This window comes from Psittacula echo, assembly GCF_963264785.1.
Source record: "Psittacula echo genome assembly, chromosome: 7".
NCBI lineage: Eukaryota > Metazoa > Chordata > Aves > Psittaciformes > Psittacidae > Psittacula > Psittacula echo.
This window is the reverse complement of record NC_137740.1, coordinates 55,198,423-55,214,164: the sequence shown is the minus strand read 5'-3', so window position 1 is coordinate 55,214,164 and position 15,742 is coordinate 55,198,423. Positions and strand designations below refer to the sequence as shown.

General features: G+C 39.6%; 1 protein-coding gene across 1 annotated transcript in view; it reads left to right on the top strand.

The window, feature by feature from the left end:
- Positions 1 to 15,742, top strand: part of CRB1 (crumbs cell polarity complex component 1) — a gene marked incomplete at both ends in the record, with an annotated part of 101,256 nt that overhangs the window by 35,546 nt on the left and 49,968 nt on the right. Inside the window, 3 exons of the mRNA XM_080623716.1 lie at positions 2,254 to 2,449; positions 5,858 to 5,997; positions 7,284 to 7,466. Coding sequence (XP_080479842.1) covers positions 2,254 to 2,449; positions 5,858 to 5,997; positions 7,284 to 7,466 — 519 coding nt within the window. The remainder of the gene's footprint in view (positions 1 to 2,253; positions 2,450 to 5,857; positions 5,998 to 7,283; positions 7,467 to 15,742) is intronic.

Genomic DNA, 15,742 nt, shown 5'->3' with positions numbered 1-15,742 from the left:
AATCTTATTTCTTCAAAGAAACTGCAAAAGTTGTAAATAACACTGATATTTACCTTCCCAGTCTTTCAATTCAAACCACTTGTGTGGTTTGAATTTGTACCTGCTGAAATGCTCAGCCTGCTCTAGGATGGGAAGCCTTTGCTCTTGATGGTGTAGCCCCATGCAATAACTGTGGCGGGGCTGGTTGGTGCTCTTTTTCCTTTTTGGCATATGATAATTGGCATACAGCATATTTATGACAGAATATTAGACTGAGGTGCAAATGCAGATCTAATCCTTTCATCTCTCTTTTTCACATACAAGAAAGCCTGACAGCAGATTCAGTAGAGGCTAAGGAAGGAATTTCCCCTGTTTGCATGGCATATCAAATTGGATGGATGCATTATACAGAGAGAAGTTTTCTTCTGAGGCAACATTGCCAAAGGCAGGTTACTGGGCTTGATAGATTAAAGACATGAACCAAAACAACAACGCTATGTTCTCATGTTAATTGTCAGGCTGTTCTCAGGCCTGTAGTTTTAAATTTGGCTGAACCGAGGATCAGTCGAACAGGGCTTGTTTTGTCACACGATTTTTAGTGTTCGCAGTAAGCTGTTAACAAGCTCTGGCAGATTTACGGTCACTAGACATACTTCTGCAAACACATTGTTTATGATTACAGTGAATTCACAGGGCAATGACCACAGAGGGATTACTATATCTAGATGTAATGTACATTACCATAAAGCCATAAGAAAGCATTCCTGTGCTAGGGTCTCGTGGTAGGCTCCCACTGAAAGTAGTGGCTAGCTGAGCAGTGAGCCTTAAACTGAAGGTGTGGGATCATTGACTTCTCCCATCCAGTGTTCTATATGTAGTCTCAGGGAACTATAAAAATGTGTTGTCTAAAATTAGAGCAGTAGTATTTTTTATTACTTCAAAGATGAATTTGCACTTTAATGTTTAAATACAATGAAAAATATAAGTTAACGTGTTCCATTTTTTTTTTAATTTTAAAATATTTCCAGGTATTTATCCATAATATGGATTTAATTTATTTATTTTATTTTTTAAATAAAGATGCTACATTCAAAAATGTCAAAATAAATTAGTAACTGAGTAAAAGTGCTAATTATTAGCAATCTCAGTCAAGACTGTCAGAAAGATGTTCCAAATTAGAATGTACAAATTTCACAGCAGGACAGAGCTGGCTAAAACAGCATAAAGAAAGAATTAGAGATGAGCTCTGAAGTTAATTGTGAAGATAATGCCTATCATCAAAACATGGCTGTTGCCATCTTTTGAAAGCCTGCTCCATCATCTTGTACTGAAAACTTCATCTCTCCAAACAAATTAAACCCATTCTCAGGGCTGCAGATTCTCTTTCAAGTAGAGAATTCCCCTGAAAACTATTTACAATACTACTGCTACCTTGGTAAGCCAAATAAAAGACGGGGAAGTTCACTTAAAAGCAGCTTCCTCATTATATTTTGCCATTTTGTGTCTGGTTTGTGGCAGATACTATAGCTGTTAAAAGAAATTTAATTAGAAAGTGAAAGTTATTACTTAATAGTCACTTTATTACTCAAAACACTAAGTAGGTGCATAAGCATACAAACCTCTGATAGAAGCAAAGCAGGACCTGCAAGGCATTAATTATACATTTTTTCAGTGTCTCCTGGACTGTGCTAGAGATAAAAGGAGTACAGATTTTACATGCAAACTACCCTAAATAGCTGTAAACTAATACTAGAACTGATTAAATTCCAACAGCTATCTCTGAAGAGCAGCTCCAAGATTCTGACCTGTTACAAACACGGCATCATAACCAACTTATTTACAAATTGATAAATCTTAAAAGGCAATAAACCACAGCTAAACAGACAGCTTCCCAATGAATTCAATTAACTCTGCAGCTTCAAACAGACTCTTCTGAGGTCATTAAATTAGTAGCTATTGCTGTGTTTTATAAATAAGATAGTAGCATGGTTTTAATAATCTGAACATTTTTTGTTCTGTTTCCGTGTTCAAGTTCACATAAAAAGTTGCTATTCTAACTATTCTTGTGCATAACAGCTGGCTTGTTCTTTTGTAAACTCTGCCAAGCTCTGAAAAAACTAGTCTTGCAGCGCACATTGAGGAGGAGCTGCCTTTCAAACATAGGCAATTGCTTAAAAAAGGAAGATTATGTGGATATTGTACAGTCCTTGCTGAGATCTTCAAAACTAGCTATCTCCTACATTTGGGGTTTGCTAATTTTCTTTGGTTTTGAAGGTACAAACTGTGAGCTGGAAATAGATGAGTGCTCGTCACAGCCATGCCTCAACGGCGCGACCTGCCATGATTCTGTCAGGAGCTTTTCCTGCTCCTGTGCACCGGGCTTCCTTGGCAACCTCTGCGAAACCAACATCGATGAGTGTGTCAGCCAGCCATGCCTCAATGGGGGACAGTGCATGGACAAGGCCAATGGGTATGTCTTCTACAGCTGGGTAACACTCATGTGAGGTGCTACCAGCTCCTCTGTTTGCAGATGAGAATGCTATGAGAGCCTGCACTGCCAGGTGGCTGATTTCACTTCAAATTGTGGATTTCACTGCTTGATCCTGCACTGATTTCAGTTTACATTTGAACAGGATTAAAGAAAGCAAGTCTGGTCTCAGACCCAATAGGACAACAAAATATTTACGGCAAAGACTGACCAAGAAGTACATTTTTCACATTTATACTTAAAAACATTTACAATGTGTTGTGTTTCTGGCTATGAGGATTGTCATTTAGAAGTGAATTCTTCTAACACTCATCAAACTTTGTATTCCAAGAGAGACGTGAGAGTGTATAAAATTGAATTTGCCAACAGCAGCTGCCCACACTGACAGACAGAAGCATCAGAAAAGAGAGGCAGAGGAAAACTGTAGTAACCATAGTAATAGATACCATTGGGAAATGTGTCAGAAACTTTACAGGCATATAGGAAAACAGCTCATTATTCAAAACAACCTGCAGCCCATCGACAAAGATGAAAAATTAAAGAGAATACAAGCCAATAGCAAAGTGAACTTCTCCACCTTCTGTTAATAGCCTTACACAGAGGTCCGAGCACAGCCCAGGCAGCCAGATCTCTGGCATTCATTCACCAGTAATGGCTTTAGATACTCAGCATGAGATTCCCAAACTGAAAATACATACATATAAGCTCAGTCTGAAAGTTTGTAAATGTATTCATGCAGGTGCTCCTCTCACCAGTGTAAGATTTGTCCTCTATTGTGTATTTTTCCAGTTTTTATAAAGCAGTTTTGAAGATCTTAGTTCCCAAAAAATCAGTCCAAAAGTCATGGCAGCAAGAGGTGTTCTTGCCTTGAATGAGAGGGTGAAAAGATCGTGTTCAGGGAATGAGCTTTTGTACATTGTGTTGACGTGACACCAACCTTGTGGAGCTCCTTTTCAGCAGCACTGAACGACTCTGAACAGGACAAAGCAATTTACTATTTTCCAGTGTAGCTAAAGCATGACAGCAGGGAGAGGGAGGTCACCTTGCACCGAACTAGTTCACAGCAGACACACTTAATAACCTGCAAGCCTTTTGAGGATACATGCATGAGGTGAGCAACTGGGATGCTCATTCAGGCCAGACTTAATCCTCATTTTTCTCCTAGTTTTTGAAGCTGAGGTACGTGTAAAGGCAATTTTAATTGGCTTGTAATACTGCAGGATATCTGGAGAACGATGGAGCTCTGCATTTGTTACATGATGAAAAGGGTTAGACAACAAAGCAATTCAAAACCAAAGGGTGCCTAACAATTTCCTTTCTTTTGTGTATTTTTTTTGGGCTAAATGAAGAACTGTAGTCTTTAACTGTAGTTTCCTTTTCTGACTAATGCTGTGGTATAGCTGAGGCTTTTGTGTGTGTGCTATCAGCTCTCTCAGAATGTGCAAGGTTTAGCACTAATAAAAGCCATAAATACAAACACCAAAACAAATTCTCTCCTAAATTTCAGACTGATCTACCAGTGATGTTTCAGGAACTCAACAAAGTAGAACTCGATCTCTTAAGAAAAGAGATCACATTGTTGGACATTTCTTATTTAAAGTCAACAACTTACAGAAGTACTTTATTCAGACCTACGAATCCTGGTGTGCACAGGCACAAAGGATACCTCTGCATGCTCCAACTCCTTTTTTCATTTGGAAATATTCCCAGGACCTTCAATGTTCTTTTGATTGCATGGGAAAGAATACCTGCGTGTATTGCTTTCTGCATACTGTGAGAACACCAAACAAGAAGCCCAAAAATACGTTAGGTAGAGTATCTAGAGCTCTTTGCTCTTACTAGAAGGTGGCATCTGCCTGCTCAGTCATAGCCTGCCCATAAGCAGGACACCCTCCAGAATCCTTTAAGATCCACAGCAATGTCAAGCACTTAAAGATAACAGAGGGAAAAGGCACACAGGTGGGGCTTCACATTAATCAGCGAGTTGTGAATATTTCTAACTTCTCCATGATTCTGGACCAAAGGGAAAAAGAAGCTTGGACTAAGGCAGAAAAAATCTTTCCCCACAAAGCTGAACAGCACTAAACTGAAGGCACATGGAGGAAGTGTGTGAAAAATACAGCAGAAGAAAAGACTTCTGTTTTAAGTACGTACCTGGGAATTAAAATTGTTTTTCTGATTCACATCTTCCTCATTACTTTTTATATCCTAAATTCGAATGCCACCTGGCCTAAGCCATCTCTGATTTTGATTTAAGAATAATCCATACACTAGTAATAAACTGTCCTGCCAGAAATTTCTGCTTATGTACACTTAACTAGTGTAGTAAAAAGCTTACACGTTTTATTCTGTTAGACTGCATGAGTCAGTTCTCTGATGCCCTCTTATAATCACCAATTATGCTTTCTTTCCATAGATTTATTCCAACTCTTAGATATTAAGCACAGACATTATCAAAGAAATATACTTATCACTTGTTCAGCTAGATTCCTCATGATTTCAATTATACAATAACCAGTGTATCATTTTAAAGCAATGTAAGGATAATTTTTTGTTTCAAATCATTAAACAAAGACTAACCAGGCATACATATTTAACATTATTTTAATGCAAAAACTTGTCATTTCTTATGACACAAATAGGTTGACCTTACACCTTATGACCTAAGCATGCAAATTATATACTTTATAGCTAGCTAGTTATAACCAGTTCTCCTGAAAAATACCCACAAACAGAAAACCCAGACCTTGCTGATTACCTGCGCATTATTCATTTATATATACCAGTTAGTTTACTTCTAAACCCATAGTAGTAACAATGTTATCAAAAGGAAGATTGGTTTACTATTATTATTGGAAATATGAAGCAATTGACATCTTTGTTCTAACCCAACAATGAAACAGTGGTTTCCATCAAACAGAAAATATCACCTAGTCAAGGAACAGACAATGCCTGTTTCAATTTCTATCAGTCCAAGAGAAAAGAATAGTAACACACTTTATACCTCTCCCCTTTTCATTTTGTGGATAAGGTTAAGCCTACAAAAATTGCATTGGAAATAGCAGAAACTTTTTTCCCCTAAATTTTTTCAAAAGAAGATATATAAAAAAAATAAAAATCAATAAATCTTCGAAAAACTAATAATCTCTCAAAACCAATTTGAATTCACAAGCAGATTTTTTTCTCCAGACAAAACCACGTATTTCAGGAAAAAGCTCATTGTTAGTTCCCAATTTCTGCGTTTTCTCCTTGAGCACCAGATGGTCTCGAGCCTGGACTCCACTATACAAGCTGCTAGCCAAGACTACACAAGAAGCCTGTGCACATTTGGGAACAAAGCCCAGATCTCCTCACTTCCAGTTAGAGTGAACATTGCATTCTGTGTTGCAGGTACAGCTGTAACTGCACTGGCACTGGATTTATGGGCCCACACTGTGAGACCCTAACTCCCTTATGTTGGTCGCAACCATGCTACAATAATGGCACTTGTGAGGACAACGCTGACAATTACACATGCCATTGCTGGCCAGGTGAGCTCTAAGTTATTTAAATGCTCTCATTCCTCGTGTGGTAGATATAACTTTGTTTGCTTGTTTTGTTTTTGTCTGGGTAATTTGTTTTTGTCTAATACAATGAGTGGTTGAAGCTACATAATCTTAAAATACTCTATGGGCTTGTATCTAGATGGGCTTCACTCATCATGAGTCAGAGCCTTATGGGTAAGTTGCTGTCTTTTTTCAGCTAAGGATTGTTTTCCCTGCACAGCAGAACTGGGCAAAACCAAAAGTGCCAGTATTACGGAGTCAAGATAGGAGATGAGTCGAAGTTGGAAGCCATCTCCTAGTTTCTTAATCCATCAACCCGTGTGATACATTGATCACTGCTGCAGCTGACCTTTTTTTAGTCTTCATTAACATGACTTTTAAACCCACCTAGAAGTTCATATTTCAATGCCAAATGTTATTTTTTTATGAATAAAACTTAAGCTAGGTGTTACACTGGGAAACCAGACTCCTTCACCACTGCAAGTTCTTGTGTCTAGCAGAGTAGGGTGAAACATGCTGGGCTGTGTTCTCCTCTACCAGCAATGCTTTCATATCCAGCTGTTCGCTAGAAGGCTCCCACATCCCCAGTGTAGACACAGAACCTGAGTTCTTGAGAGGCTTTGTGAATCTTCCAGCATGTGGACTAACTTAAAAAAGTCTCTCTACAATGTTTAACGTCTGTATCCTTACTGAGGATGCAGGAGCACAACTCATTGTGAGGAGTTAATACCACAGGGTTGCTGGACTACACAGTTCTTGGTGCATTAGGAATGGAAAAATTAGGCAGAACCCTTAGCATTTTCCAGAAACTGGGGAGTTAAGTGGCCCTTCAAACTCCAGGTACAGCACTTTATGAACACCAGTTAATTTATACTCCCTGACCTCCTCTTTCATAGGGAAGTGGTGCAGAAAAAAAAGGAAACTTTACAAAGCCTGAGACCATATCTACACCACAAGGCAGGGGCTTGTTATCCACATGGATTCCACATTGCTTTCAAAAACCACCTCTGAAATCTGTACAGCACAGCAAAGCTCAGCTACCTAATGCAGAATAGCCATAGCAATATCCTGCTGCTGAGCCCTGAGCCCTGGCAGAGAGCTGCAAGGAAATGTTCACACCTTCAAGAAGCAGAGGAAATCCTTTAGCACATGACAAAGTCTGAAACCCAACATATCTGATATTCACAGGATATATTCAGAATAGTATTTTTGTGTCTGGAATGAATGAAGAGCACATTAATTGAATGCCTTCCCCTCATGGCTCTTGGCAGGCTATGTGGGTTCCCACTGCGAGGAGGACATCGAGGAGTGCAGCAGCAGCCCCTGCCTCCCTGGGGGTGACTGCGTGGAACGCTCCTGGGCCCACTACTACGGGAGCATCCCAGGCCTGCCGCCAGCCTTCAGCTATGACCAGGCTGAGGGATACATCTGTAGCTGCAGGCCAGGCTTTACTGGTAAGGTTCCTTTGGGGAAAGCGTAGGAAGTGATCTACTGCAGCATTCTGTTGTTTAGGCAAGGGTATAAATAAACCTTTTAAATCAGCTCTGTATTTTAAGGTGCCACAGTGTGAAGGGTCCCTCTGGTGGTCACTACAGGCGCGTTTCATAGGGATTTGCATGGAATAAAGGGAGTTGGGTGCACAAGTTACAAACATGACAAGGGGGCAGCAGCTGGGTACGGTCCCTAAGGCAGCCCAGGCGGGAGAGAGACATGGTTTCTTTCATCACTTTGTCCACAAAGCCTCATTGTTCATAACCAGATTTGCTCAAACAACGGATGAACTTCAGTTAGCAGGTGTTCTATCACGAGTTTGAAATTCACTGTGCACAGATATTCTATTGCATGAATGAAAACCATGAGTAATAGATGAGAGTATTTTCATGAAATGGACATGAAGAAACAGTCCTAAGATTTTGGTATTTCTGTCTATACAATCCTTGAATAATTCTACACAGCAGCAAGGGGAATGGCAGGAACACTTCATCGGAGCACAGGACAGCATTTTGCATAAATATAGTAGTGTAGCGTGATGGTGTTATTCTACAGCTTAAGAGAAAAATAACTTCAGGTTGTGTACATAGCTGTGCTCTTAAGGGGGAAAAACCCCTGTCAAATTACAGATAACCATAATCCTTAAAAGATGTATTGAGATTTGCATTTAACTCAGCCTGCAATATTTAACGTAGCCACAGGCAAGTTGAGTTTGGACTGTACACTTCTGGGTCTACAGCATTTTTCTGTCAAGTCCATTCTCTTGTTCTTTCTAAAGGAAAAGATAACTAATAGCTGGATTCATTTAACTAGCCCTCAGTTTCTTATCCATTTCACCTCCTGAGCAGCTTATAAACTTTCTCGTGCCTTCTGGTGAGTTGCATGACAATGCCTGCAACATAGCAGGTTGAAAAGTGTACGGAGATCACAACTTTCACTTGGAATTCCCAATTTATTTTTCCTTAAAGTGGCATTAAGACTTCTTTGCTTTTATCCCATCCTTTCCCCTTAACTGCCCTTCCCTATTCTGTCACTAAGTGTTGCTGTTGTTCTTTTTGTTCTGTCTAAGACAGTGTACTACGAGGCTTCTGCTAAGGCTTGCAAAATCACCCAGGCTGTCCTAATCACCCTTACCTCTTCACTTGCCACGTCTTTCTGGTTGCTTCCTTCCAGTAACGTCCACCTCTCAAGTTTCTTCTGCCACTCCTCTTGCCCTACCTTTTAAACATCTATGCTCTGTGAGACAGCCCAGATCGTGTTTCCTTTTTTAATCATCATCCTTTATCCTTTCATTTCCTTATCAATTGCCTTCACCTGGCTTGCTTGCCTGATTTGAGTTGCGATTCAGCTGGTTTCATTCACATGGACGACTTTCCTATTCCCCAGTGAGTACACACAGACTCTGACACTGAAAAAGGTATCAGAATACATTTAAATCAATTATTCCTAAATATTTCAATAGATAAGCTCCTCAACCACAATGCAGGAATCTCCAAAACATGACTGAGAGGAGTCTTAGAGACCCTGAAATTTCTGCTGACTTCATATGCAAATTACATTATATTTTTTAACACCTTATGTAAGTTTAGTTATTACATTCCTGTTGGATTATATATATATAGCATATATATAATTATACATACATAACTTTCATTAGAAAAAATCACAAAATAGGACTACTAACCAAACAGTGTGCTCAGACAACTGGAGGCAGGAAGAACATAATCTTTAACAAGGATGGTTGTAAAAGCTGCATGTGAAATGTCATTCAGTAACATGCTGCAAAATAATGGTACAACAAGGTTAATCTGACTGCTCTTGTCAGCTCTTTCCCTGCCTTTGTTTTTCAGCATGGCCTGTATTTTAAATTCTTCTTTTCGCTAGCCTGTGTGAGGTACGACGTTGTAAAGCAATTCACATATTTATTGAGAACACAGCAGGATTACTCTAAGTAGCACCTAGCATCCCAATCTCCCTGGCTTTGCTCTAACAGCCTTTAGGTACAATGCAGCCATCCTCCCCAGTTGCCCCAGTAACACTGTGCATCTGTCTCTGGCCCTTCTCCCACCTGGAAGTAGAAAATGCTCAAAATAAGCCTCAGCCTCAGCCTCCTTGTATGTCAGAAACATACACACAGAAAGCCTAAAGGGTGGAGTGGAAAATTCACTTCTCATGGTGATAAGTAATTTCTCCACCTATAGCCAAGTTCATAATATATACACCACATGTTTTAATGGGAATTAAAGATGATTTAGGATTAGAGTTGGTAGCAGGTAGTACGATTCAAGGTAGCAGATGAATTGCTGATCAGGATCCCTTACTATATGGGTGCTTATCTAATGTATATGAATCAACAGACACCTGGAAAAAAGGTCATATCCTTTCATTCGGGTATCAGTACATTTCATTAACAGCTGAAGTCCAGCATTTCTGTGGCTGTAGATCAGGAGTTCTTCCAGCCTTAACCCCTGAACAGTTGTGCTTTAGATATAAAATCTCAGATTCCTATTGAAGCAGGACAAAGATTTTCTTTCATAAGTCATTTTTAGTATTTTATTATGCCGCTTTCCTCAGTAAAGCGCTCACAGAATGTTATAATCATACTTCACTGTTGAGGGTAATACAAAGAAATAATAATCTACATACTCTACATTGTGAGGGCCTGATCCAAAAGCCATTGAAATAGATGGAAAGATGTCATTAAGTTGAGGATGGTTGCCAATTTTTAACAAGCACAAAATGGTATCTTTGAACTTAGTGGATAAAATTGCAAATGCTTTACTGTAATCAACTGAAAAACTGAAAATACCTGCCTTTTGGACTACAGTTTTAGCCCCTAAGGGCAGTAGATAGTGGAGCCTAAACACATGCCTATGTCAGGATAAAATACTTCCCCACCCAGCTGTGAGAAAGGTATAAATATTATCTGGCAGTATCTTGTTATAAATAGTGATTTTTTAGGTGACTTGAGAAACAGTCACTGGCCATAATAGAAGTTTTGGAAGGAAAAAATCTGCAACAAAATTATTTACACAATTGGATTCTTCAAAATAAAAAGCAAAAATACCAGTCTGGAGACTTCATCCCAGCTAGAAACTATTTGAAGCCATCGGAGAGATGCCATATCCTAGATAAAAAATTTCTGCACAGATTCTACAAAGGGTTAAATTCTGCAGCTCCCTTTTAAAACGAATGTTTCTGGGATACTCAGGTTTCAAGCGGTCTCAGTCTCAGTACTTCTGCAGTAGCAAGCCCTAGGTTTTTTATATTACCTCGGTTTGCTGTCCCCTCCCCAGCGCAACAGCACGTTTAATAGATTGGGCTTTTATTTAAAGGGCTTGTGATTTGTTACTGCTAGCTAAAGGCAGTACTTACCCTGGAACTGTGTCCGTTCATACCATGGATATATTGTATAGCTCTAGCACTGCACATTTGACTGTTATTTGAAAGGTTAAACTTTTCGCTTTGCTTATGAAAACATGTGGGAAAGGAGGAGGAGGGCAGAGCTATGCATTTGGTAGTGACTCATTTCACCAGGTTGTAATAAACTTAACACCATGTCAAAATTAAAGAGCTTCTGAACTTGCAAGGTCTATCAAGTGACACATTCCAGTGTTGAACTGAGCCAAGGAGCAGTGAGTGTGGAAGGCAGGTGGGTCCTGCTCCATGTGCCTTGAAAGTCATGCTGCCCATGGTCCACAGGTGTGTGTGACAGTACCGCTGGCAGGGATGAAGATCATCCATTTTGTTTCAGCAGAGTGATTGGAAGAGGAGCAGAGCCCACTAACCTATTTGTAGGCAAAGTGCCTGCTGCCTGCTGACATGCAGACGAGCACTGGCTGCTGAGGACCTTTTTACTTCTGGTGGTGTTATCCGCTGTGTGCCAGCTGTGCCATCAGCACTGCTGCTTGCTTTGGCATCATGAATTCCTAAGTGTTCTTGGCCTTTTCATTTATTTGTCTTGTTTTCTGGTTTTCCCTTTTAAATTTCTTTGGCCCTTTTCCCAGCCTGTTGGACAGCTGCAAGAGAAAATGATATGATCAGACTGGTTTCGTATGCGTATTGAATTCCTGGCATATGCATGGGGGAAAGAAACTGTCTCCTGGAGCCAGAAGATGGGCAGATAAATGGCCAGTATGGGAGAGTACTGAACTAAAGAAAACCTCAGCCCAGATACTGAGCTGTGAACATCATAGGACCAGTACTTAAAAGCCAAATCATTTGGGCTTTCATTCTGCACTTAGGCCAGGGTGAAAGAAACAGAAGCACGCAGGCAGTTGGGCTTCCATTTCCCTCCATATCTTTAGATGCTGCAATAGGCAGACCACCCAGCAGATGACAGGCTAGACTGTCTCAGTCAGGCATATTCCCTTCCCCTGGTCTGTGACAGTATATACAGACATAGATATTATTTATGAGTAATGGGTAGGATGGGTAGGATGGTAGGCACAGTATCATTAACTTGGGAAGCTTAAAATACATGCATATATTTTTGGTTTCTTTATTTTTTAAATTCCCTTCTTAACCATCAGTGTAATGATCACAGAGCTGCCATCTTTCTTAGGTACATAAAGTAATGTCAGTCTTGCAAAAAAGAAATCAAGCAGATAAATAGAAGAGTTCTCATCTTATACCCAAACTCCAAATATACTTTTTTCCCTTATTTCCTCATCTGTCCTTCAGCTGTTCACACCACGGTATCAATCTTTCCTCCGTTACACCAGGTTAATTCACTTTATTGCATGGCCTGTCATCACAGTTTAAAAGGTTATTTTCTCTTGATTCTGAGACCCTATAAGGAGACAAGACTGTTCAAGGAGAAAGTAATGACAAAAAGGAGATACAGAGAGAAAATGCAGTTTTTTATTAAGAACACATTTTAAGGGCACCGCTCGTCTTTTCAGTAGGACTTAGGCTTCTCCCACAGGCAAAGCAGGGACTCAAATTCAAAATTAGCAGGTCTGGAGATACTGTTAGCTAATAATTATTCCCACAGAAACAAAGGTTGGAGAAGGAAAATGCTGCTACTACCAAGCACCAGTCAAGGTTAGCTGGTTTAAGGAGAAATTCTAAATACGAGCATGACACGCGTGAATCACTGAAAAACAGAATCAGGACTTGAGGTGTATATAGTCTTCTTACCACTCTGTCACTGCACAGAGGCTCTAATGGGGATGCAAACATACACCTTTCCCGCCTAAATTCAATTCAGAATTGGTAGAGGATCTCCTTTACACTGTTAGATTGCTGTGAAAGATTCCCTTACAAAATCAACTTTGTGGTGCTGGGCAGTTTTGCAGCAAAATGTTAAAAAGTGTCACTATTTTCTGAACATGGGGAAGAAGTTTCTGCTTTTCTAGAGGTATTTCTACAGTGCTGCCTTATCTCTGTTCCAGAATCCGTGATCTCCCTATACTCTCATGCTCAAAAGCACAGGGTGGGGAGGAGGAAGGGATCTTTCTCTCTGCTCCCAGCCAGTCTCTAGCGGTTTCTAGCAGCCCCAGTATTACAAGACCAGTGTAGTCAAGGGCTGTACCAACACAGGATGCCCCTGAGGGCCTGGCGGGAGCTTGCTGCTGTAAAAGCACCACACAAAAAAGACAATTAGCACTTTAAAGTACTTTTTCCACCTCTACTAAAGCTTCTGATCTTGAAAGAACATTTGGAGAGCCTTTTAATGATTCTATCCCCTAACACCATTTAACATTTCTTCAACTGCTAATCATCCTGGTAAGGAGATGTTCACATAGTCGTCAGGATTGGGTCCTTCTCAGTCTTCTCCATCTCCTCTACTTTTGTCAAGGAGTTCTTTCTTCTCTTTTTTTCTTAATTTTTGGTCAGGATATCCTCTCTGAATGGCAGAGTGCATCCTTTAGCCCTGCTCTGTAGACTACTCCAGGGGAAGAGGCAGACAGCTTTGCAGACTCCAAGAATGCAGTGTGCTCACTAGATTCTTGCTTGTCTCTTTGTTAACTGTTGATCAAACTGCTTTCTTTGCAAGAAGCGCTAATTATTTCTCATATGCTTAGCTCCCAAATCAAGTAATTGTTAAGTTAGTCTAACCAGTCTTTCTCTGGGAAGTCCCCCAGAAGCAAAGCTGAGGCTGAACTCAGAACTGGCACACTGTGCTGTAATGGCCGTATGAAGGAAGCATACCTCAGAACACTGATGGCAGCACTGACATTAGGCTATATCTGGAAAAATTAATGAATTTGCCATTCCTTTATCAATTTCCATTATAGAACTCATGGGACATTTCCATTTATTTTCTACTGCAGGTAATGCTCCTCTTCAGCCATTGTAAGAAATACCATTTAGTGCAAGAAAGTGTAATTTTTACATTCTTCAGCCACATAAATCAGCACAGCGGCTAATACTGACTTGGGTTATTTGTGACAGCTGTTTCCTTAACAGCTTATATCCTGAGATACTTTGTCAGATCCTAATAGCATTTTTTGCAAAAATTAATCTAATGACTTAATTTGCCACCCTGCATGGCAGTGGACTGCGAGAGAAATTGTTTAAATGCACCAGTTCTAGTTGTAATGGTTACCTAATGTTTATCACTAAACAATTATGATTTAGTGGGAGACACTTCAGAAAACAGCAGCATATAACTCTAACCAATATTGATAAAACTTGGTAATCTTTCTGTATTTACCACAATATTCTGCAGCTTGAGTTTCGATTCACTAAAATCTGACCATTTCATGAAAACAAGCAAATTCAGTTACATGTCGCCACTGTGAAGTATGTGTTTTCCCCTCTTCAGAAAGACAGACAGGAAGATTAAAGTCCAAAATGATGATGAGTTATTACAATTACCTTTTGAAGAGTGGAGTTTCACAATAACCCATGTATTTGTACGTCATTACCAGATCCAGTTACCTTATTTAATGTTCTCCAAGTAGAGACCGAAATAGTTTCAGATCCTAGGTAAAAAATATGAACCAAGCAGGGCACTAACTATGCAGAGGACTCCTTTTAATGAAACAAATTCTGAATTTATTGCAAACTTCAGCTTGTCCCTATTATTCCTATTGTGCAAGGGAACCTTTTGACACAAGATGACTTGTACTGGCAGTGACAATCTACGTTAAAATTTTGTGAAAGCTGAACCATGATCATTAAGAAAGGAGCCCTTGGGCTTTTCACAGCAGTGCTTTACAGAATTAACCCGCAGACCTGAAAATTTGTTTTCAACACTGAAAATTATATTTGGGGCCCTAATATATTTATGTATATTTTTTCATGAAAAATATGCATTACATAAAAAGTATCTCTCCTCTTCTTGTTGCAAATTTCACCGAAAATACAGAGGCCACAGCCATGACTACTGCATTATTCAGCACCAGAAAATGCTCAAATGTGAAGTTGTTTGGTTTGTTTTGTTTTTTTTTGAGTTAAAAATACATGAGATTTAAACAGTAGGAAGCATCTACCAATATTATTTTCAAAACATATTTAGATTCTTATGCTTTAAAATTTGACAGCTGACCCATCATTACTATGATGTATTTACTCTAGTTACACTGATATGTTAAGTTGTACAATGTAGTCCTATGTGATTGACAGAGCCTGCAAGCAGTGGATATTTTGAATCTGGCATATCTCTCTGTGTTAAACCGTGTTACACACAAACACTTTTTAGCTTGAAAAGCTTTTATCCTTGAAGGGAAGGAAGAGGGGATGAATGGCTTTCAATCCATCTTGCAAGACACAGGCAGATAATGTCCTAAGATTTAAGGAATCTGTAAGTCCAGTACCTGTCAGAAAGTGCTTAAAAAAAAACCAGGGAAAAATAATAATAAAAAATGACAGTTGTTTATTATTTGGCAGCAAGAATAACGCTTTTCAAGCATCTATTATTTTCCTGTCAGTTATTCCTGGTGGGTCATTCCCTCACATGGTCGACTACTTGTTAACACTAGTCTAAATATGCAGTAAGAATTTTACTTCTGGGGCTCTCTTCAGGCTCTGCCTACTTACCTTTTTAATTTCCTTCTTAATACTGTGAATAAACTTTTCCTAGCCTTTTTAATTGTCATGCCTCAGATATTTATAGTCTCCTACAATCCAGTTTTACCACCTCTTGGTTGAGCTTATGAACCTGCTCAGTTCCATCTTTGCCTATTGAAGAATCTCTCTGGCCTTTTAATTTCTTGCTTTGCCAGCCCAGCAACATGCTATGCAGGCTAGAACCAAACACAGGACTCATTTTGCTTACTCTTCCTGTTGC